Source organism: Mastomys coucha, unplaced genomic scaffold, assembly GCF_008632895.1.
Source record: "Mastomys coucha isolate ucsf_1 unplaced genomic scaffold, UCSF_Mcou_1 pScaffold23, whole genome shotgun sequence".
Lineage (NCBI taxonomy): Eukaryota > Metazoa > Chordata > Mammalia > Rodentia > Muridae > Mastomys > Mastomys coucha.
In genome coordinates, this window is record NW_022196906.1 from 91949126 (window position 1) to 91973211 (window position 24086).

At 45.5% G+C, this 24086-nt stretch overlaps 1 protein-coding gene across 7 annotated transcripts in view; it reads left to right on the forward strand.

The window, feature by feature from the left end:
* Nmnat3 (nicotinamide nucleotide adenylyltransferase 3) overlaps positions 1 to 24086 on the forward strand; it is a 120826-nt gene that overhangs the window by 91510 nt on the left and 5230 nt on the right. For 5 of the 7 annotated variants that reach the window (XM_031346367.1, XM_031346368.1, XM_031346369.1 and 2 more), the window contains exons 3-5: positions 5699 to 5882; positions 9728 to 9807; positions 17685 to 19024. In XM_031346367.1, the coding sequence (XP_031202227.1) occupies positions 5699 to 5882; positions 9728 to 9807; positions 17685 to 18049 (629 nt within the window). In that variant the 3' untranslated portion in view covers positions 18050 to 19024. Of the gene's footprint in view, positions 1 to 5698; positions 5883 to 9727; positions 9808 to 17684; positions 19025 to 24086 lie in introns of those variants that run through there. The other 2 variants (XM_031346372.1, XM_031346373.1) reach the window with 1 other exon arrangement.

Consider the following 24086-nt stretch of genomic DNA (forward strand, 5'->3'; position numbering starts at 1 on the left):
TGCCATTTCTTCCTCATTATGATAGTCTGAAACCCTCTGAAACGATGAAGTAAATATACTCCTCCTCCTCTATGTTGTCTTATGTCAGTTAATTGGATTACAGAGTTGGAAAAGAATACAGCAGAAGTTACAAGGTAAAGACCACCACACAAACACAAATATATGTACAGTATATATACCAATAACAAATGCAAGAAACAAACCTAAAAAATCATACCATTTAAAGTTGATTGAAGAAATGAACTATTTAGATTAAGTCTAACTAAATATGTATAATTTATGTCCAGAATTATAATGAGCCAATGAAGAAATCACAGGAGAAACAAATGGTATTACCATTTTAGTAGACTAGAAAATACTACGGTTCAGTGTATGATTTTGAATCAGGCTAATGATAGATTGAGCAGATAGGAATATACATGAAGCAAAATTATCCGCAGAAAACACAGAGAGATTTTAATAAATCCCAGAGAGGGTAAGATATGGGAGCTCCCTACTTCCAGTAAGAAAACTGAAAGAAACAGAAATACAGAGGCACAGACAATTTCCATAGGGATAATAATTAAGAATTTTCCAGATCTGATGAAAGACACTAATGCACATATTAAAGACATTCCAAGGCAATGCAAATAAAAGAAATTCATATAGATAAAAGCAAAATATGAAGCAATAAGAATATAGATTGCTTCCCCTGGAATACCAGGCTTATACAGTACTTTTCAACAGCAACAATACAGGACAGGAGAACGATAGTTTGATAATATTGAAGAAAGATATTATTTCAACCCATTTATTTTTGTATCCCAGTGAAAATATCTTTCAAGATTATAATTTAGAATGAAGTCACCAACTTAAAGGAAATCCTACTGTGGGTATATTCTGTCTGATGGATGGTGTGGGAGTTTGAATATGCTTGGTCCATAGGGAGTGGTACTGTTAGGAGGTGTGGCCTTAGTGGAGGAAGTGTGTCACTGTGAGGGTGGGCTTTGAGACCCTCCTCCTAGCTGCCTGGAAGACAGTCTTCTCCTGTTTGCCTTCAGAACAAGATATAGAACTCTAAGCTCCTGCAGCATCATGCCTGCCTGGACACTGCCATGCTCCCACCTTGCTGGTAATGGACTGAACCTCTAAACCAGTAAGCAGCCCCAACTCAATGTTGTCCAGAATAAGAGTTGCCTTGGTCATGGTGTCTGTTCACAGCAGTAAAACCCTAACTAAGACAGAGTCTTCCATGACAGATAGATTGTACATGATTGTACACGAAAGAGAAATGTATATGTAAAGCCTCCACAACAATAATCTGTAAGTTAGGAAGGTGTCAAATAGAGCAGCAGAGCCCTGGAGCCATGTTAGGAGCAAGGTGGTAATGAGCTTTGTTTCCTTTGGTTGTAAAACTGTGTGAATCGTGTCTACTCTCAGAGACAGAGAGAAAGAAATAATAAAATTCTAAACAGTCAAGAAAAGAATAAAAGAAGCATAGACCGTACAAGAAAAATAAAATACAAAATGACATGATACCTTTTAAATGCAAATACATCACAATAACTAAGTGAATTTAATGCTCTGGTTTAAAGTAAAAAATGGCCAAGCTTGCCTGAAAATGCCATAATGGGCTATATACAAAGGCTTGCCTTAAAAAAAAAGTGTAGAAGTGTTGAAAAGTAAAAGGTGGAAAAATCGCCAAGTGTGGTGATACATACCTTTAATCCCTGCACTAGGGAGGTGGAGGCAGAGGTGGAGGCTGATAGATTTCTGTAAGTTTGAAGCCAGCCTTGTCATATAGAGAGTTCCAGAATAGCCAGGGCTACATAGAGAGACCCTGTGTTCAAAAAAGAAAAATGTAGATAAATATATATTCTACATTTATGTTATTATCAGACAGACTAAATTCTAACACAATCTTTCTAGCAATAAAAAGCTTCATATAAAGACACGAGTTATAAAGTTTATTCACCCAGCCATGTTTATTAAAATACGTCAAGTTGGGGGATACCCAGGGTAGGGCTCCATCCTTTCAGAGGGGAAGGGGTGGGAGATGGAGGGAAGGACTCGTGAGAGAGCAGACAGTGGGGCAGCAATCAGGATATTATGTGAATGAATACATAAATGGGAAAAAATAAAATAAAACACATCAAGTTGAAAGTTTAAAAAAGGGAAAGAAAAGGAAAAATAGGAAAATCCATAATATTAGTGGGACATTTTCTAGCTTTTTGTGATTAATACCATAGATTGACACAAACTTAGTAATAGCAGATTTAAACAAAGCCATCACCTGCCTTGCCTTAATGGGCAGCACTGAGCCCAGACACACTTTGTAAGCATACACGTAGCATGCCTCGATCCTGCTCGTGGGCCAGTGCAGAAACATGTAAAGGAAGACCACACATTTCACGGTGTCCTCTGACTACAGTGGAACTGAGCTAGAAATTAATACCAAGAAAATAGTGCCCCGAAATCATGATATGCGTGGAAATTAAGAAAAATGTTCCTGAATAACTAATCAAACAGGCATCACCGTGGAGGTTAGAGGATGCTTTGAGCTGAGAGATCAGGAAAGCGCTGATATCAAAAAATGAGTAGGAACAAGGAAAGATGTAGAATTTTAAAGCCTGAATTGTGTATTTTAGGAAATAAGACAAACGTCAAGTTAATTAGCTGGGCAAATTACCATGAGAAGTTAGCAAATGAACAGCAAGAGAGTAGATGGGTAGAGCTCACACAAAGAAGAAAAGAAGTCAGTGAGACAGAAAACAAACATTTAGCAGAGAAAAAATCAATACACCATGAGTTGACTCTTTGGAAAGACTAACAAAATAACAAGGCTTGCAGTCCTTTGCAAGGAAAAGGACAGGGGCCCAGTGCAAGGAATTTAAAGGGCCTGAGCTGCAGAACTGTGTGCCGGTAAATTGATAACTTTAAATGTAATGGGGAAATTTCTGGAAAAAAATGTAAGTTGTCAAAAATCATGATGAAGAAATGAAAAATCTGAATCATCTTCTAGCCACTAAGAAGATTAAATCAACAGTACAAATTTTTCATGCAAATTACACTCCTGCCTCATAAGATTTGGCTATCGAGGCACAGCCGACGTGCAGAGTGTTCTATGTGAACAAGATCCCCAGAGGAGAGAGAGAGAGGAGAGAGGAGGAAGCAGAGAGGGAGAGGAGGAAGAGAGGACGAAGAGGAGCAAGGGCTTCACTGGTGTGGTCAGTCCTTCATGCAGGCCTTTTAGAATCCGGGGAGTGGGGGAGGGGAGGGGCATAGCCGTGACAGAGAAACCCGATCAGAAGAACTGTAGACCTGTCTCCATTCTAAAAATAACTAGCAACCAGAACCTATCAATGCACAGGAAGATAAGACAAGGCTGGCATGGTGGCCCACACCTTAATCCCAGCACTCAGAAGGCAGAGGCAGGTGGGTATCTATGAGTTCCAAGCCAGTCTGATCTACATAGCGAGTGTCAGGTCAGCCCAGTATACGTAGTAAGTTCTGATAGTAGTAGTCAGAGCTACAGTATGAGACCCTGTCTACAGGGAATTATATAAATAAACAAATACTGAAATACACAAATAAATTGCACCTTATTTGGGACTGAAGAGATAGCTGAATGGTTTTAAAGCACCAACTGTTCTTGCAGAATACACAGGTTTCATTCCCAATACCCACAACTGCCTGTGACTCTAGCTCCAATGGGTTCTAATGCCCCCTTATGGCTTCCACAGGCTCCTGCACACACACAGGTCTCTTATTCTCCCAGGTTCTCATACACACACACACACACACACACACACACACACACACACACACACCACATTATTAAATAATAATAATTAAAAATAAATAAATAATCTTAAAATAAGATATCTTGCCTTATCTGAGATTGCTTCAGGAATGCAGTGTTACAATTAGAAAATTAATCAGTGCTCTTCCCCAATGGTAACTGACCAGAGAAGAAAAATTACACAATAGTTTGGAAAGAGTTCACAGTGCTAGCCACTGTGCTAACTAGTTTTATGTCAGCTTGACACAAAAGCTAAAATAATATGACACTTTAAGAAAGTCTCAGTTAAGAAAATGTCTCCATAAGACCAGGCCATAAGCAACCTAGTCTAGAGTGTTTTAATTGGTGATTGATGTGGGAGGGCCTAGCCCATTGTGGGTGTTTCCACCCCTGGGCTGGTTGTCCTGAGTGATATTAAGAAAGCAGGTTGAGTCAGCCATGAGGAACAAGCCAGTAAGCAGCACTCCTCCCTGGCCTCTGCATCAGCTCCTGCCTCCAGGTCCCTGCCCTGCCTGAGTTCCTGCCCTTTCCTGTACTTTCCTCAGTGAGAAACTGTCACCTAGAAGTATAAGCTGAATTGCACCTTTTCCTCCCCAAGTTGCTTTGGTCATGGCATTTCATCACAGCAATAGAAGCCGTAAGGCATGTGATCAAAACTCTTAAACCAGAAGCCACAGGGAGTGTCTCTTCAAGTAGCATTGCTGGGAAGCCGGACAGTGGTGGTACACACCTTTAATCCCAGCACTTGGGAGGCAGAGGCAGGCAGATTTCTAAGTTCGAGGCAGCCTGGTCTACAGAGTGAGTTCCAGGACAGCCATGGCTACACAGAGAAACCCCGTCTCGAAAAAACAAAAACAAAAACAAACAAAACCAACAACAACAAAACAGTAGCGTTGTTGGGGTGTATAGGCTCAGTCAGTTGCACCCTTGGTTCAGAGTTAAACCTTGAACCAGTTTGTCTCTCATCAGATAAATCCCAAGTAGGCTCCCAAGCTCCACAGGCAATATCCACTGCTTAGTAGCTCAGCCTCCTCCCACTCCCTTCCCATCAACTGCTCTCTCTTTCAGACTCCCCTTTCATTGACTATGCATCACTCCAGAGCCATGGTGTGCCTACACAGTCAGGGCACATACATCCTTTACCACCAACCCGGCCTCACTCCAAACTCCCTCTGTCCTAGTTTTCTCTCCATTGCTGTGATAAACACCATGACAAAAAGTGACTTGAAGGAAAGGGTTTCTTAGAGGTCATATATAGTCCATCACTGAGGGAAGCCAAGGCAGGAACCTAGAGGCAGGAGCTAGAACGGAAACCACGGAAGAACACTGCTTCCTGGCTTGTCCTTACTCAGCCTGCTTTCTTATACCACGTGGTACTGCCTACCCAGGAGTAGCACCGGCCACAGTGGGCTGGGCCTTCCCATATCAAATACTCAATCCAGAAAATGTACCACAGACAGACAAGCCCTCAGTCCGATCTGATGGTGTCAATTCCACAGTTGAGGTTCCCTCTTTCCAGATGACTCTAGTGTGTGTGTCAAGTTGACAAAAACTAGCCAACATGCCCTGTCGTTGTTTCCTAGTCCCAGAATTCTCTTTCTGGGAGATGACTACACAAATACAGTGTCTACAGAAAGGCACCTGATGATGTACATGTAGTTGACAGTGGCCCTGTGTTCTGCTGTCGGAGCTCCACCCTCACAGCTCCTTCTCAATAAAGCTTCCACTCTGAGGCGTAGAGGACCCTGGAGGGGAGAAACAGGGTCTCTGAGGAAGCACCCGGCCCTTTCTTGCAAGCTCTTGAGCCATCAGGAGGGCGCTGCAGGGTCTGCTCACACTCAGGATGGAGGCGTAACCCCTGAGCAGCTGCCTGCACTGTACTTCCAGGTGACAAGTGTCTATCCCTGTTCTCTGTAGGAATGTACCAGGTGATCGAGGGCATCATCTCACCCGTCAACGACAGCTATGGGAAGAAAGACCTGGTGGCTTCCCATCACCGAGTGGCCATGGCGCGGCTGGCCCTGCAGACATCTGACTGGATTCGGGTGGACCCCTGGGAGAGTGAGCAGGCACAGTGGATGGAGACAGTGAAGGTGCTGAGGTAACAGAGTCATGTGTTCATCTGCAGCATGAAAGGATGGTACAGTGCTGAGGTGGCCCCAGCCAGACCAGAGAGATGCCTCTGCTGACAGGAAATGAGACCCCCAGACGGGTCCCTGGCAAAAATAAGGGAGACCCTTCTGCCATTTGGGAGAGGCCTGTGTCTGAGGACCAGGCCCTTTGTCACCCATTTAGCAGCTCTGTGACATTGAACAGGTCACTTAACCTCTCTGAGACCTCTTCATCACTTACAAAATGAAGGCAGTATAATTGAATGAAAATTAAAAAAAAAAAAAAAAAAAAAACCAAACCTTTTCTGGTGAAAAACTAACAAATTGCTACTGCAACTGGGGCCTTAAATTTCCCGACATTGACAACTTTGAAAACTGAACCTATATAATAAGCTGCCTTTTCGGCTTGTTCACTAGGTGTAAACTTTAATGTAATAGGAAAGGGGTTATTTTAAGAGTGGAACTCATTATTCTAGGTTATCTTTTGTCTTTTGAATTCTTCATAGCGTTCAGCATAGTCCGCACAGCTGTTTGAAAGCCCTGGTCCAGCCCTGCGCATTACGACAGCTGTCCTGGCTGTCAGAGGGGAATAAGTCTGCTTCACTGGTGACAGGCTGCTCTGTGGGACATCAATGTAGTGCTGTGACCTATGCAGTCATACAGGTTCTGCACCTTCTGTAAGGGAAGGGACCACAGGGAACATTCAGCGCCGCCTCAGAACCTGCTGCCAAACCGATGGAATGTCCAGTAACCGTGTGGATACACGCTCTCTTCTTTCTAACCACTCATTGGCATAAAGCAGATCTCTCACTCTGAAGACACACACCTAGAGCGGCCTTTTAAAACAAGCCTTTTTCACCACTTGCTCCTCTAGGCTGATTGAGAGGAGCAGAAACAAGGCAGCCGATTATCCAGCAAACCATTTAGCTTTAATAAGTACTCAGGACCTAGGGCTTTCTCCCCATCCCTGTGAGAGCCACAGTTGCCTGGAACGGGCTTTGAAGCCAGATTTAGCTTAATGACTTGATGTAAGAAGTGAGTCTGCCTCCCAGAGCCTCAACTCCTCACCCAATAAAGAAGACCAGCACCTCCCTAGCAGGACAGGGTGCTGTTTTGATGAGATGGAGCAGATAAATTAGCTAGTGGATAGTAGGTGCTAATGTCACCTCCCCTCCCCAAATCTGTAATGTTGGCTGTGGTCTGTCCTCAAAACCAGAATGCCATTCGTGGACACATAAGTGATGGTATAGCACTTTCGTGGTACTTCGGTTGTAGAATGCAGGTATGAGCAGAGATACTATGAAATACACTCTCCCTCCTCTCCCCTGTGCACTTTAGTCAAGTGCTTCTAGACGCTGGACACACAGCAGACTTCCTAGGTTTGAAACCCAGGTCCCTTCCCAAAGGCTATGACCCCGTTGGTTTGGATGAAGAGGGGATAGATCCACTATTTCTGTTGCTCCTGGTGACTCTAATATGTATCTAGGCTTGAGCCCCCACAGCTTCAGTCACTGAACAAGAGAATCGGAATTTAACTTCACTTAAAGAGCAGTTGACTCTGGTCGCAAGCTTGGTAGCCTAAATGACTTAGAAGGCTTTCTTTAGGGCTCTCTCCAAGCCTAGGGTCTTCAGATTTGCTGGCATGGACCCTAACCACAGGCATCTATTTAAAGGTCCCGGATGATTTCTGTTGTGCTGGTGTGGTTGAGACAACAGAGTCAACAGTTTCTTTTAATGGATAGCTGATTAAGTTTCCCCCCCCCCCAAAGGTGGAAAATCAGGCTAAAATTTTAAGTCAAGTGGTTTTAGAATCACGGTAGAAACCATCCCCAGCATCTGCTGTATTTAATGTCCTCTTGATGGTGGTCACAGTGGATCCTACAGCAGACATGACAAAGGTCACCATGATACCAGTTCCCTGAGGGACTCATGGGAGATTCTTCATCCTTTCATCCTGACGTGTTGTTTACTTTTCTGCTGACACCATAAAAGTTTAGGCCACCTTTAACGAGAGAGCCTTTGGTAACTGAACCTGCCACTACTTCCTTACAGTGGGAAATAACCCAAAGAAACTATTTGACAACAGATTGTATTGTTGCTCACACTTTGAAAGCTTTCAGCCAAGACGTAGCATAGCTATTTCTGGCCCAATGTGAGGCAGAACGTCAAAGTGAAAGGGTATAGTGGAGCCAACTTACATAATTTCATGGTGGCCAGGAAGCAGAGAGACAGAGAGGAGGCCAGAATAAGGTCCAGGTCCCCAAAGACTTATCCCCAATGACCTATTTTCTCCAACAAGGCCTCGCCTCTCAAACTTTCAGTCATCTCCTGAAAAAAAATGCTATCAAATTCAAATCCACCAGTAGTCATCACTGCTTAGATGGAAGCCTATCTTTCAATGACTACATCTATCGCTAAGGCCTGAGCCTTCGACATATGGGCCTTAGAGATTACGCTTAATCACCAACCATAACAACAACTTTCCTCATGTTGTGGGGACAGCCTTAGTCAAAATGCCACTTCGTATGGTCTGTCCATCACTTCATGGACCCACTGCAAACTAGACCTCATGACCTCATTTGATAGATGAGCAGCCTTGGGCTCACAGAGATGTTCAGTTCACAGTCACATAGCAAATAAGCAAGAGACAGAGCTCTGGCCACTGGGCTCTGAAGCCAGAGCCAGAGCCAGCCTCTAAAACAATACTAGCTGGGAACGGGAGGTGGCTGACTTCTCCCTTGCTGTAGTTACCCTTGGCTAGAGCTTCCCTGAGCAAGCTTCTGAAGCCACAGAAATCATGCTCTCTGGGTTAGGTCAGAGGCCTAGGGCTGGGCACAACGGGGTACCACTCAGGCAGGCAGCAAAGAGCCAGCCAGGACCACGACCCACAGGGAGAATGTGCTGAGTGCTGAAAGTAAACCAGCTCTCTCGAACACACACAGCTGTAATAACGCTCTGTCGAGTACCGGGAAGGCGGAAGATAAATGGACTCACAGGGGAGTCCTAAGGTGACTTGTGTTTGGCGAGAGAGAAACAAGTGCAGGAGTCTCAATTTGAAGACAGATTGCTTAAAAGGAAGCATGTCAAATTTGCATGAGTCTGATCATCACACCTAACCTGCTCTGTGGCTCCATTTGAATTAAATCCTTTCATCTTCATAACCATCCATTGTAGAGGGGTGCGAGGGGTATGGGGCAATGTCCCCATTCGCATGTGAGGGGCATCCATGATGGCTGAGACTTGAAAGCAGTCATCAGGGTGACAGCCAGCAGTACAGAGGCTTGGATTCAACCCAAGCTTTCTCTCTCCAAGCCCAGGCTCTTAGCCACCACCTCATAGCATTTTAAAACACAAGTTTACGATCAGAGAGTGTGGCGGAGCTAGCTAGAAGCCACAAGGTGCCAGGGATTTCTGTATATAGTTTGCATCTTCAGCAAATCCTGAAATCAGGCATTACCACTTATGCTTTCCAAAGGAAAAGCATGTTTAAGCTTACACCTGTCTGTTTTTGAGAGCTCATGCCTTTGGTACCCACTCAATGCTATCACCTATATTATCAATAGAGAATTATTGAGACTCGTGGACAGGTAACATCAGGCTTAATTCCCTACTTACAACCCAGCTTGCATAGAAGTGAGCTGAATAGGACTCTGTGGTGTATGCTTCCTGTCCTAGCCCCTAGAACACCACCTGGCACATGGTAGGTCCTAGATATTCATGGAATGGTCTAAGACATGTAGAAGTGAATCTTAAATCCTGAGACTGTTGGGGGGGTGCTATTGTTGAGAGGGGGACTAGAATATAGCACACCCAAACCTACGTGCTTACACCACAGGCACCATCACAGGGAGCTGCTCAGATCCTCCACCCAGATGGATGGCCCAGACCCCAGCAAAACACCATCAGCCTCTGCAGGTGGGTACCAACCGCCTGCCCCATCTACAATGGGGGATTCAGATGAAGAGTGAGCAACCAATGGGATTTGTCCCGCCCTCTCAGCATGGCGAAGGCACTTGAGCCCTCCCTGGTAGTGTAAATGTGTCCAAGGTCAAATGAGACAACCTGCCTTTCCCATGCTCACCCTAAGCCCTTTAATTGTGCCTACTTGAGATTTCCTGCCCAAAGGAGTTTAGCCACCCTCTGACTTGTGCTTGTGACATGGATTACAAGTGAGGGCCACACAGGGACAAGCTGGTGACTGATGCTGGGGTTCTTTAAAAAGCCTTAGCCTTTTGAATTTAAAGGGATCACATTCCGATGAGAGACTAGCACCTGCTAGCAGCCACTCAGTGAATTCCTCAAAGGAGCAAACTTGACTTTAGGGGAACTCGAGGTCCTCCTGGGTGATCGTCCTAACTTAGAAACCCTGATCTCTACTCGTTCCTCTCCTGCTTGGAAGAGGCAAGGCCTGTGAATTGAGTCCGAGACTCCCTGGTGTCTGGACTCTCTCCGTGGGCTCTCTCCGGCAAGCACACAGGAATGTTGGATGGGTATGAGAGGGAAGAATGGGACCCAAGCTTCAGGTCACAAAATTCCAGCAGGCTTTCTCCTACAGGGTCCCCAACTCTATTTGGTGGGACTCTTATATCAAAGGGGTTCATTAAATGCACCCAAAACAGCTTCTTCACTGTAGGGGTTTCAGAACCTTTACCATGTCCAGGTGCATTGTGACTTAAGGAGACAAGGACAGAGCCTGTTACTTTTTAACCATGGCACTCTTCCTATGTCTGGTGGTCCTCAGAATTCTTAGATTACTCCCAAACATACATCAAAAAGGACTTGAGAATGTCCTCAGGTCCCAAGCTTGCCATGCAGCCCTCGGGCGCTGGTCAAAGATTATACACAGCAGAATAAAACATGGTTCTTGTTAGAAACAATAATTGCCAGGCCACACCCCAGACCTGAGCGGGAGGGACTCTGATGTTTAATGAGCACTCAGAAATTACTGTTCCATCACTTTGAGACTGTCTACTATGATGAGAGTCTAAAAAGGAGTTGTAGTGTCTCCGATAGAATCCATACATGTACTATGTTCTGTGTTTCTCTGGCCTGTCCTCCTTATACCTGTGTAGGCTCCTCTGTTCCCAGCCCCAGGTGTGGACCATAGTCATGTCCACTCCTCATCATAGGCAAGATGGTGTGTCCTTTCTGCACCTCCTTCTACAAAGTCCTGCATAATGCTGGTGGACACTATACGAGCCAGGCAGGAACTACCGCAGCCCAGCCCATGCCCTGTGATAGATGAAGGCATTGGTATGAAAGGCTGCCATATAAAGGAGCAGATAGCTACAACCACATTTACAGGACCAGTGGGCTGTGGAGGAGTCATTTCAAGGTCAGAAGGCAGAGATACAAGAGCAGGAAGTGTCAACATGGTACGTGGTAGACCTATGAAACATCAGAGACTCCAGGAAGAGGCATCCAAAGGTGAATTAGGGATGGCACGCTGAGCCCTACCTCTTGTATGGCCTCTCTACAGGTGTTCACAGAGCCCATTCTACCTCTGCTTGGTACCCACTCCTCCCCTTCTTGCTCCTCCTTGGAAATCCTGCCTGTCTTAAGAGGCATCCAGAGCATACATTCCCACTAGCTGCTAAGCTGTTGAGTTCACCTTCTACCAGAGCCCCCACCTCTTATCTGTTCTCTGCTTGTCTGAGGGTCCCCATCTCTAGTTGACCCTATGGGTTCTTTCTGGGACCCTCCTGCCTCAGCCTCCAAAATGTTAGAAGTAAAGGCATGTGCCGCCATCCTAGCTTTTCTTGTTGTTTGGATTATGAAACAGGATTGCATTAAGGAGCCCTGGCTGGCCTCCAACTCACAGAGATCTGCCTGCCTTTACCTTCCCAGTACTGAGATTAAAGGCATGGGCTGCCACACCTGCCCCACACCCCATTTTAAAAACACAAAACAAAAAAAAAACCCTATTTTTATTAATTCTTAGGACTTGTATACTCAGTATTTTGAACATTTGTGTCCCCTTCACCCATCTCCTCCGAGATCTACTCCCTGGTTCCAAATGCAACCAACTTTGTGTCCTCATTCTTTTAAACCCCTTAAGTGGGGCTGGAGAGATGACTCAGCAGGTAAGAGCAGAAGCCTTGCAGAAGACCAAGGTTTGTTTCCCAGCATTACCCACAACCCTCTGTAACTCCAGTTTCGGGGGAATTGATGCCCTCTTCTGACCTCTGTAGGCTCTTGCATGCACATGGTACACATACATATACTTAGTCACACACACACACACACACACACACACACACACACACACACGTATACATAGAATAAAATAAGTGTTTTTAGACACATGAAGCCCATCAGTGCTGCCTATGTACTCTTGAGTGCATAGCCATCCACTGGAGCATGTTAGACTTCCCAGGGCCACACCCTTATAGACAACTAGCTCTCCTTCTCGTGGAAACCATCGATAGCTTCTGAGTTAGGAGTAGATCTTAATGCCTGCCTACCCCTTCCATGCTGAGACTGGCTTGGCTTGAGCTTGCACAGAACCTGTTCATGCCGTCAGAATGCCTCTGAATTCATGTGGGCCACAACCTTGCTGTGTCTGGAAAACACTATATGTTGGTAGTTGTCGTCTGCCTCTTACTGGCTCTTACAGTCTTTTTGTCCCATCTTCAGAGTCTCAGACGGAGGGATGTGTGGTAATAGATACCCCATTTAAGGCTACCCCATTCCACAGACTGTCTGCACCCTGACCAGCTTGGATCTCTGTGTTAATCACCATACTCTGCGAAAAGAAATTCGTCTGATGAGAGCCGAGAGATGCATTACTCCATGAGTATAATGAGCCATCATAGGGAGTAGATATAGCACTGTGTCCCATTAGCACAGCAGGTTCTCTCTAGTGGCTCTGACCTCTCTACTACAGATTCTTGGCTCCAATAACGGCCCAGCCCCCCCCCCCCACACACACACACCTTTTCTTTTTTTAACTTTTAATTTTGAGACAAGATCCCACTGAGTTGCCCAAGCTGAACTTAAACTCTGGTATCCAAGGCAGGCCTTGAACTTGCAATCCTCCTGCCTCAGCCTCTTGACTAGCTCAGGTTGCAGGCCTATACCAGAAAGCCCAGCTATCACAGCAGCCGAAAGCAACTAGGAGTTTAAATGTAAAGAAACACTGAGTCCATTCCACTGTCCACATCAGAAGTTTCAGGAGATGGAGAAACACCCAGGGAGTGGGGAAACCACCATACGAGAGCATATGTCTAGCTCCAGACGAAAGTGAGTGTAATTCCATATTGTTTGTGTGTCTGAATCAATATGGAAACCTAAGAAAATACACCAAAATGTTGATGGCTATATAACCCAGAACCAGCCTTATGGGTTGCTGTTCTCAGTTTTAAACACTTACAGTTTCCATATGTTCCATTGTGAACATGTTTCATGTTCATCATCAGGGTAAAAAAAAAAAAAAAAGAGGGGAAAAAACAAAAACAAAACAAAAAAAAAAATGAATGTTTTTATATAAGAAGGCAGGTTCTCCTCAGCATAAGCTTGGCTTTTGATGAGATGCCACATATGTTACCAGTGACATATTTATTTCTAAGGGCCACTTTGGGAGCTGTGTATTTTATCGTGTGTTTGTCACACTCTGGAATGGCAGATTACGTGCTGAGCTCAGCACTGGTGGCAGCCAGATCTAGACCTAGCTGTCGCTTCTGCAATTGGCAGGCCTCCCTGGACTCATCGGTCCTCATGCGGATTTCTGTGATCCTGAATGCTTGGGTGACATTCTAGAATGGGTGGCACCCCAGGGCCTCTAATGACAGACAAGCTCACTGTCTGCAGTAAGGGTAACCCTGCCCTTTGCTGGCAGGGCTGAGCCTGGCTCAGAGAACCAACCCCCTCTATAAAAAGAGCAGGCACCGAGTCTTATGCCTATTTCACCAGGGCTGGTTCGTTTGGGCACTGAATGCCGGGTGTCATTCCCGGATTCATCTCTGGTGTTCCTCCTGTGTAGATCTCACACAGTGTGGTGTCATGCAGGATGTCACCATCCATGGCTGTCCTTCTATGTAGGTTTCTCAGTGTGTTGGCAGGATGTCATGCAGGATGTCACCGTCCAGGGTTGTATTCGTACATAGCTTTGACAGCCTGTCTCCCCACCTGTCACTTCCCATAACTTCCATGGAGCCTTGATCGTCCCCATCTTACAGCTGAAAAAAAAGGCCCACAGGCAAAGTCAGTTTCCCAGGGTCCCAAGAAATCTAAAATTCATACCCAGGACTGATTGGCCTCAAGACTAATGCTCTTTAATGCCATCAACTTAGTGCCACCAAACATTCACACTTCTAGGTTTCAGGACATTTTTCCTTACAGCTTGTATAAATTTTGGCCCATCTGCTTCTCAAGGCCCATAGCTTCTCCTTAGGTTTCTTGAATCTTTATTTTTTTAAGACTTATTTTATTTATTATATGTAAGTACACTGTAGCTGTCTTCAGACACCCCAGAAGAGGGCATCAGATCTCATTACAGATGGTTGTGAGCCACCATGTGGTTGCTGGGATTTGAACTCAGGACCTTTGGATTGAAGAGCAGTCAGTGCTCTTAACTGCTGAGCCATCTCTCCAGCCCATATAGCTTCTCAACATCAGAGTAGTCTAAGCACTAAACAACCACATTTAGATCACTGTAGGCAAGTCACATTGGCAACCTTTTGGGTTTTTTTTTCATTATTATTTCTTGGGGGAAGTGTGCTGCATGTGTGTGTGTACACCATGCACATTGCACATGTAGTGCCCACAGAAGCCAGAAGAGGGCTTTGGATCCCCCTAGACTTGGAGTTACAGACAGTTGTGAGCCACATGTGGGTGCTGAGAATAAAACCCTGGCTCTCTGGAAGACCAGCCAGTGTTCTTAACCTCCAAGCCATCTCTCCATCCCTCAGCCTTTATTCTTGAATTACATACTTTGGACTTGGACGGTTACTGGGTCTAAGAGTTCTGTAGCGTTTATGTGAATGAGTTTGAGAAGGTTGCATGAGGTCTGAACATGAGCACTTGTGGGCTGAGGTATATGTGGCCATGAGAGTTGATCATGACATTGTCTTGTAGGATAGCAGGCACCTCTAACCTCGTACACGTGCCTTTGATAGAGGGGCAGAGCTTTCTAGTCCTTTCTAGTCACAGCTCAAAATGAATACTATATTTTTTATTTTATATTCTCGTTATTAATGATTTTACTCTCAAAATTCATGTCTAATGTGGAAGCAGAAATGTCAAAATTTCCTCATGAACTGACTAAGAGCATCTGGGGGGATGAGCACATGCTGATGATGCCTATGTGAAAGCCTGCCTGTTGAGATTCTAGCACCCATATAAAAAGGCAGGTGCAGCTTTAGAGGCCTGTAAACCCTGCCTTAGGCAATGGGAAACTGGAGTATAGCCAGGGCTTTCTGGCAGCCAGCTAACTCCAAAGTGGGATGCTCTAGGTCCAAAGAGAGCAATAGAAGAAGGAATTCAAACATTCCCCTTTGGCCTCTCACACATACACATACACATACATACATACATACATACATACATACATACATACATACACACACACACACACACACACACACACACACACACTATGCCCTGGGTCCCAGGAAATGTTGAAATCAAATAAGTATCTTTGAACCAGTTGTTTGAAAGGCCAAAGCCTGGTCTCTTACTGCTTTGCAGTGATTCAATAAATAAGAATTAGAGTAAATCCTCACAGCTGTTGGAAAATACAAATCCATAGCAAATTAGTAAAGCATGAGTTCCTGAATAATTCGTAGCACAGTTTTATTGCTTTCAAAATCAGGAGATAATTCATACCTATTGGATGGATATTTCTGGATAGATGGGTAGATAAGTGGATAAGAAAATGGATTAGTGAATGAATGAAAAGTGGTTAAGACATAACACTCTGTGCCAACCATGGCTCCATCTGTCTTAATTGATAAACTCATTCGGGGCTAAAATAACTCCCACAAAGCAAGCACTATGAGTATGTCCATTTGAAAGTTGATTTCACAGTAGCCACTGAATAACAGAACCAGAACCGAGCCTGGGGCATCTGGATCTGTCTGTGTGGCCACTGAGAGACTTGGGATCATCAGTCAAAGACTGTTCTAATGTCATTGACTACACCAGTATTCTGAGGCTACAACATTGCAAACGTATGTTTTCGTGATGATGGTAGCTGCTGTCATGAACAGTCCTGGCCTGTCGTTTCTTGTAGGGGAGGAAGCTGAGGCCCAGAGCAGGAAGGCTGATTTTGGGCCCTACCCAGCTTAGCAGTATTTGCCCCACCGTGGAGGCTGAACTCAAATCTCTCCATAATAATACCCATCTCTCCTTTCCCGGGCCAGACCTTGCTTCTTTGTAAACCATTCTCTGTCCATGACCAGAATCTATCCCAGCATCCCACTCTATGGTAGCCTAGCCCAACCCTTTTTTTAAAAAGATTTATTTTTTTATTTTATGTATATGAATACACACTGTAGCTGTGCAGATAGTTGTGAGCCTTCATCTGGTTGTTGGAAATTGACTTTTAGGACCTCTGCTCATTCCAGTCAACCCCGCTCGCTCAGTCCCTGCTTACTCCAGCCCAAAGATTTATTTATTATTATAAATAAGTACAGTGCAGCTGTCTTCAGACACACCAGAAGAGGGCGTCAGATCTCATTACAGGTGGTTGTGAGCTGGGTTGTGGTTGCTGGGATTTGAACTCAGGACCTTCGGAAGAACAGTCTGTGCTCTTACCCGCTGAGCCATCTCACCAGCCCCTAACCCAACCCTTTATACCATGTTTTCCCCCAATGCGTGGCAGCCCAGAATCTCTTCCTTGCCAAGTCTTCAGGGTGAAAGACCAGCCTCTGTCATCTTCTGGAGTCAGTTTCCAGAAGTACCGGCGACCAAGGGTATGCTTCTTGCATGGGTTTGGCTCTCCTCTTCAGACTAGCCAACTCCATGTAAGTGGTGTCCGCATGTCTGCAAACCCTTTCCTTCTCCAGGGCACCATGGCTTCTGGTTCGTGGTGCATTTGCAGATTCTCACCAGCAGGCGGCAGCAGAAGCTAGCAGCTACAGATGCCCCACGTGGAGGCTGGCTGTCAGTTTAATTCAATAACTTCCCCTCTGAGGACATGAGCTCCCTCTAGCCTTTTTGTGCCTTGGTTTCTCCCCGGCCGACCTACCTCAATGTTTTTGCATGCATCATATTGAGTAACGGTGCCATACTAAGGACCTCAAAACATTTGCCACACAGTCACGGTCCTGGTAGACTAAAGGCCACAGGACTGCCACACTGACCAGATGTCCTAGAGCTCTGTCATATTGCAAACAAAAAAATGAAAAAGCCACCCGCCGGGATCTTAGAGACCCGTTAGTTGTCCAGAGAGCCCCATCATTTTCACGGATTTTATAGGAAAATGTTGGGTCCTTGAGATAATAATGTCATAACAAGGGCTGAAGTGAACACTGGGGTGGCGACTTATACAACACCCACAGCTTCCTCATCGTGGGACTTTAAGATTCTCACTGCCTGTCAGATAATCAAGTTCTGGGGGCAGCATAGTCACCTCTGGGACTTTGTCTGCCATGGTTCAAAGCAGCCATCCATAGACAGACTTCTGTCTGAGCACTGGAAAGCAAAAATTGTTTTTTTTTTTTTTTTGCTTGTCTTGACACTTGGTCAATCATAACCCCAAGCTATGAGGCTGAAATGGTTCCTTATAACTGTAGGCCCCAGTATCACTTCAGATTGCCGTAACTCTGTTGGGCCCCACCCTTGTTCTGCAGCACCGCCGGAGCTGAAACTCCTCTGCGGAGCTGATGTCCTCAAGACCTTCCAGACCCCCAACCTCTGGAAAGACGCGCACATCCAGGAGATAGTGGAGAAGTTTGGCTTGGTGTGTGTGAGCCGGAGTGGTCACGACCCGAAAAGGTACATCTTGGACTCGCCCATCCTCCAACAGTTCCAGCACAACATCCACCTGGCCAGGGAGCCGGTTCTGAATGAGATCAGTGCCACATACGTCAGGAAAGCCTTGGGCCAAGGGCAGAGCGTGAAGTACCTCCTCCCCGAGGCTGTCATCACCTACATCAGGGACCAGGGCCTCTACCTCAGTGACAGTTCCTGGAAGGGGAAAGGAAAGACTGGCTAGAGGGAAGACTGGAAGACTGGCCTCCTGGGGAGTTGGGGTTATTTCGCTCTGGGTTCTGTGTTTTCACAGTGGTTTCACCATGGGTGGCTTCCTACCCCAAGAAGAGATTGTGCCTGTGGCAGGAATAGTCATGTGTCTGAGCAACTTAAGAGGCATGACAGGTCATAGGATTGGGTGAAACTTCTCAGGGTCACAGAGAAGGAGGCCTGCTTACTGTGTAAATGGCAGTCATAGGATGAACACTGATGCTCTTCTGTACATGGCCGGCCCCTGAGCGGTCCATCACAGTCGCCCTCATTCCGGTTTTTGCCTTTTTTTTTTTCTTCCTCAGGCCAGTGCAGCATGCCGGTCTTGATAGGCAGGATTTGACAGGGTGCTAATTACTAAACAGAAGGCCTTTTCAACATCCTTGTTTCAAACAGAATAATAGCAAGTGAGGATTCAGAAATCTGGAAACAGCACATCATTGATTTCCAGTGTATCCTCCCTTGCCTGCCTGCCCATGATGTAACATAAAATTTTTTGACCATCCTCTTTCTATGTTGTGGTCAAGCGATATGTGTTTAAGATCTAGTTTATTATATGTGCGTATGTGTGCATGTGGGTGTGCATGTATTATGTATTGTGTATTATGTACATGCACATGGGAGGGACATCAGAGTGCCTGAAGCCCAAATTGTGAGCCCCCTAATGTGGGTGCTGGGACCCAAATTCCAGTCTTACAAAGAGCAGCAAATGCTCTTAACCACTGAGCCATCTCTCCAGCCCCCTCAAGCAATATTTTTGATACGGCATGTATTTTTACACTGCTATACTCTAAACACCAGGGTTCCCAATATCCTGATTTCTAAAAAAGGACCTGAAGTAAAACAGATGCCTGGCTGTTTTAGAAGATCTTTTGAATGTTTTATGACTGCCTGCTTGTTTGAATATTGGCAAAAGGATAAATAATAAATTGACATCAAAAAATACTAATGAAAAGTTTCTCTTTTTTTCCCCCTTCCTTTGTTATATTATTAATGCCCAGGGATCCAGCTGTTGCTCTTCTTTTTAAATACTCTGTGAGATTTGCTCCCGTTCCAATCGAAGTGGCCTGAATTTAAGAGTTTGTGTCCTGAGTACTGGAAGTAGAGGACTGTCCTAGTCACATTAGCACAGCCTAGCATCACCAGGAGGAAGTCTCAATTGAAGGATTGTCCCGATCAGACTGTGGCCTGGGGTCATGTTTGTGCCGAGGTCTCTTGTTTACTAACTACCATAGAAGTGTCCAGCACACTGTGGGCACCCCCCGGGGGCTGGTGGTCCCGAGCTATCTAAAAACCCTAGCTGAGCATGAGCTTAAGTAAAGCCAGTAAGCGGCATGCCTCCACAGTTTCTGCTTCAGGTTGCTGCCCTGCCTTCCCTCAGTGACAAACTGCCATGACCTGGAGGTATAAGATGACATAAGCCCTTTCCTCTCTAGTTTGCTTTTGGTCAAACTGTTTTACCATAGCAACAGAGACGGAGCTAGAAGTAGGAAGAGAGAGCGTCTCAGCAGAACCTAAGCCGACTTCTGACCTAAGCAGCAAGCCATGGCTTTGTTTCTGTGCACCCTGAAAGATTGAAGTGTTCGGGGTTTCCCACTCCATCCCTGGATTCACCTTTGGGCCTGTGGAAGGAGTAGCACAGAGTCTGGGTCTCCGTGCCCCTGGCCCATCTTGGCTACATACTTAGTGACACAGAAAAACAATAGGGCAGGCGAGGAAGAGCTGATGTCCCTCCCTCCCCCAGAACTCCCAGGATTCCTGTGAGTGGTGAAACAGGTAGGTAGGAAGTACAGAGTACAGAGACGGTCCTGTGAGGTCCTGTGGGACTCTTCCCTCCCTGACTGGGTTCTCCCCTCCAAGAGATCCCTGAGAGCCGTGCTCACTTGGGGATATAGGGATCAAATAGCCTTGTCTAAAACCTGACACAGTACATAGTAGGACTGCAACTCCTTTTACCACTATGGGCTACAGTTTCTCTAACTCCAAATGGAGGATTTGATTTGGCCTGCTCTGAGTTATTCCAACTAAAATTTTCTTTCCTTCTTTCTTTCTTTCTCTTTCTTTCTTTCTTTCTTTCTTTCTTCCTTCCTTCCTTCCTTCCTTCTTCCCTCCCTCCCTCCCTCCCTCCTTCCCTCCCTCCCTTCCTTCCTTCCTTTCTTACTAAAAAAAAATATTATGTGTGTGTGTATGTCTGTGTGTGTGTGTGTGTGTGTGTGTGTGTGTGTGTGTACACTATATTATAGATAGTTAGCTTAGAACCTATAGATAGGTTTTGAGCTTCTGGTTTGGTTTGGTTTGGTTTGGTTTTGGCTGTTATTTGTCAGGGTTTCATTCTGAACACAGACTGGCCTGGAATTGGCTTGGTAAGCTATACTGGCCTAGCCTCAGTTTTTCAGCAATCCTCCTGCCTCGGTGCTGATTCAGAGCACACACCAGCACTTCCAGCCCAACCCTGAGTTTGTAAGACTGAGTGCTTCCGTTTCCACCTTTCTGGCCTTCTTTGGGCCCCGTACCCATCTAGCCAGACTGGAAGCTCCCAGCGGTCAGGAGGATTGTTTCCTTTGTGGGTGGAAATGCTCTATTGCTCTCCCAGGAGCTGGCTCCAAGAAGACTCTCAGGCCCCTGCAAATGGACCAACAGAGTCAGCTTTCTAATGAGTCCCACTGGCCTCAGCATCACTCACCTCAGCGACAGATGATAACTCGTTTCATTAAGCTAAGGGTACCACTGAAACTGCGTGGCACTCCGATGAGTACCAACCACCTCTCCGACTCTCTGAGGCACATCGCTCCACTGTTCTTCATGGGTCGAGAAGGAGAGAACAAAGCCTGCATGCAGACAGTGGTATCCAAAAGGTGAGCTAGAGAAGGGGTCTGAAGGTTTGAGAAAGGCATCCTCAGCCTCAGCCACAGACACTCATGGCTGTACAACTCTTTCCCTGGATGATCCTTCCTGCCCTGTGCACTGTAAGGACTCCTTTCTCTGTGCACAAGATACTAATCTTTAACATTCCCCCCCCACAACTGTAGCAACACAACTGTCGAATACATTTGTCAAACATTCAGGACACCAGTTCTAACTGCAGTTGAGACCCACTGGTCAGAGACAATGATGGAGATGGGAAGAGAGGTTTTTGTTGTTTCTTTTTTTCCTTTCTCTTTCTCAGTTGAGGACATCAGGAAACCGCAGTATCTGAATGAGCTTCTTTCACAGAAGACCAGTGAGAGGCCTCACCCATTCATGAAGTCATGTTCACTGTAGGGCACCCGGTGCCACTGCATAGAAATTAAAACACCACAAGTGCTGCAGGCCGGCCGATCTGAGCCTCCCTCAACCTGCGGGAGAATCGGGAGTCCTAGTCAGGTCAACAGTGCGTAGGCGAAGAAATGATGGCAGAGACGACACATGAAGTACAGGATCTGAATGTATTTCTTAAAAATGGCATCAGACTTTTACAGTCATTGCAAAAGAGAGATGGTAAATCTGGCAGCTCAGTAGTTGAGGTACATCTGAGGCCATCTAAAACATACTGGCTCTAAAGCAGTAGCTATCTCCTCTGGGCTGGTGCTGCATCCCCCGGGTCCAAGTGCTCTGGGCCCGGGGGACTGCAGATTGCATGAATCTGAGTCCTAGCCCATCTAAGTTCTAGTGCTAGTCCTTCTGCAAGTCCATAGTGCTAGTCCTGCATGCAAGTCCAAGTCCTTGTCCTGCATGCAAGTCCAAGTCCAAGTCCTTCTATACAAAGTGAAAAGCAGGCTTATATGGTATACAGAAAGCAGGGCAGATGACAAGAGTCACGTAGGCAGGTGACTGCTACATCAATGTCAGTGATCTTACTGACCAAGATCACGTATCCAGTTGTGAAGCAGGCGGAAGAGCAATGGTGTCCTCCCCGCTGGGGCTAATTTGGTATTCCTGTTCTAATCCTCTGGTTTTGCTGGAGGCAATTACTAGGGTTCTGACCTAACACTTCTAGCTAATGTCCTTGAATGGAAGCCCTTCATTACTATCTAGTATGCAAAACATTTCTAACTATTGTGAACTATCTATTACCCTAAGGAATGTGCTAGACCTCTGTTGTTAGCTCTGGCTAGGCAGATTCCTTGAGAGAAATTCCAAGTTATGGACAGCTTGATATTAAACTAGGATAGGTTGGTAACATTGTGTTGGCCAGGAAACAATGTCCAATCTTAGCCATTTACTAATCATTTCTTGGGGTACCTTTATGCCTAATTATGAGGGCGTGTTGACGATTGGAAAGACTGATCTGGAACACGTCTGAGCTAGGAGATACCAGTGACTGTCTGAATCTCCAGGAGGCACGGAACTCCTTTTGGATCCTTATTGCCTCTTATCCTTAATCAGGATTTTATCCCTGATATTTTGGATGTGACTGGAGTAGACAAGTGTGCGTGGCACACAAGCACCCTGGCCTTCATTCTCCCTGTCTCCATATTCAGTGTCGTTCTGGACTTGGTTTTTACAGCCTGGCTTCTGTACTGGCATGTAGGGCCTGATAGGTGGAGGCATACTGCATAGGAGTTGTTTCCTTATCATTTTTGAACTTTAGGATTCCTTTGTTCAAATCACATTTGTTGAGGTCGTCATGTGTACCAGGGATGTGATGGTGAACAGATGGGGTCTCCATTCTTAAGAAGCTTATAGTACAGTGGGGAACAAACAAGAACCCAGTGATCACAAGTTAAGGATATGATTGCCAACAATGAAGAGGGTTCTAAGGGAGACATTGATAGGCTGATGGCCTGAGGCATCGAGTTTTCTGCAAAGCTAATGAAGTGCCTGCTTTGGCTCCCCCAATTTCTAGCATCCTAATTATGTACGTATCTAAGTTTCTGATTCTTGGTCTTTCTTTCTTTCCTTCTCTCTTTCTTTCTTTCCTTCTTTCCTTCTTTCTTTCTTTCTTTGGTTTTTTTTTTGAAAGGGGTCCCCTTGAACTTGTACAAGGTATACACTCTCATAATAAAACATGTCTTCCCTGGTGGTGTAAACAACAGAGAATTGCTAATGGGTCTGTTCCAGAGATGCTGGGATGAGTGGAGCTAATGGCTTTGAAGAAGAATGATACATGCAAAGGCACCGCGCCAGAAGGGGCAAAGTGGACACCATGAAGAGCAAGAGTCATCATTACCTCCTTAACAAGGTGCTGGCTACTACATTTCATCTGACATCTGATGTCGCGCATGACACAGTCTCCCACCCAACATTGCCATGGGCTTAGTAGCCTTTGAGGACATGGCTGCCCCTCCCTGACCCATGTCTGCATCAGGTGGTTCCCACCAGGTAAAACATCTACCTATTCTGTAATGAAACTTAACAAAACCTATGTTTTGCATATATGTATGTATATATAGAGAGATATGCACATATACATGTAGACATATATATAGATATAGATAACTGTATATATAGGTGTAGGTATACATAAACACACATACGAAAATATATCTTATTTCTGTTGCCTGCTGTGTCTCACTGACTCATGTCACCTTCCTCCCTTAGTAGCAGAAGAGAAAATACACATCACTGTTCTGCTCCTGATGCGTTGCCTGGCACCGCCCTGCGTACTGATTTCACACTCCTCTCTTCTCCCTCAGGTGTCCTCCACATCTTGATGGCCTGGGTTATTTTGTTTATTTTACAAGAGCAGAAAAACAGTGGCTCAGGCTCCTGAGCAAATAGAATTTCCAGCCTTAAACAAAGGTTCTCCTATGACACTTTTCACTACCCAGATGAGAATAGCGCTGTACCATTGCCCGGGGAAAGACATTTTCATTTCTAATACTGTCTGTATCAGTTGGGACAGAATGATGCGAAATCCCATTTCAAGCCGGTAGAGCTCAGGCTTTGCAAGGTGCATTTGGTAATTGGGTTAATGCATGAATATGTATTTCCTTAGCTTTATCCTCACCTCCTGTGCTGACAATGCTGCTGCTGCTCACGTTTGTGGAGGCCTTCCTACATCGTAGTATTCCTTTTTTTTTTTCGTAGCC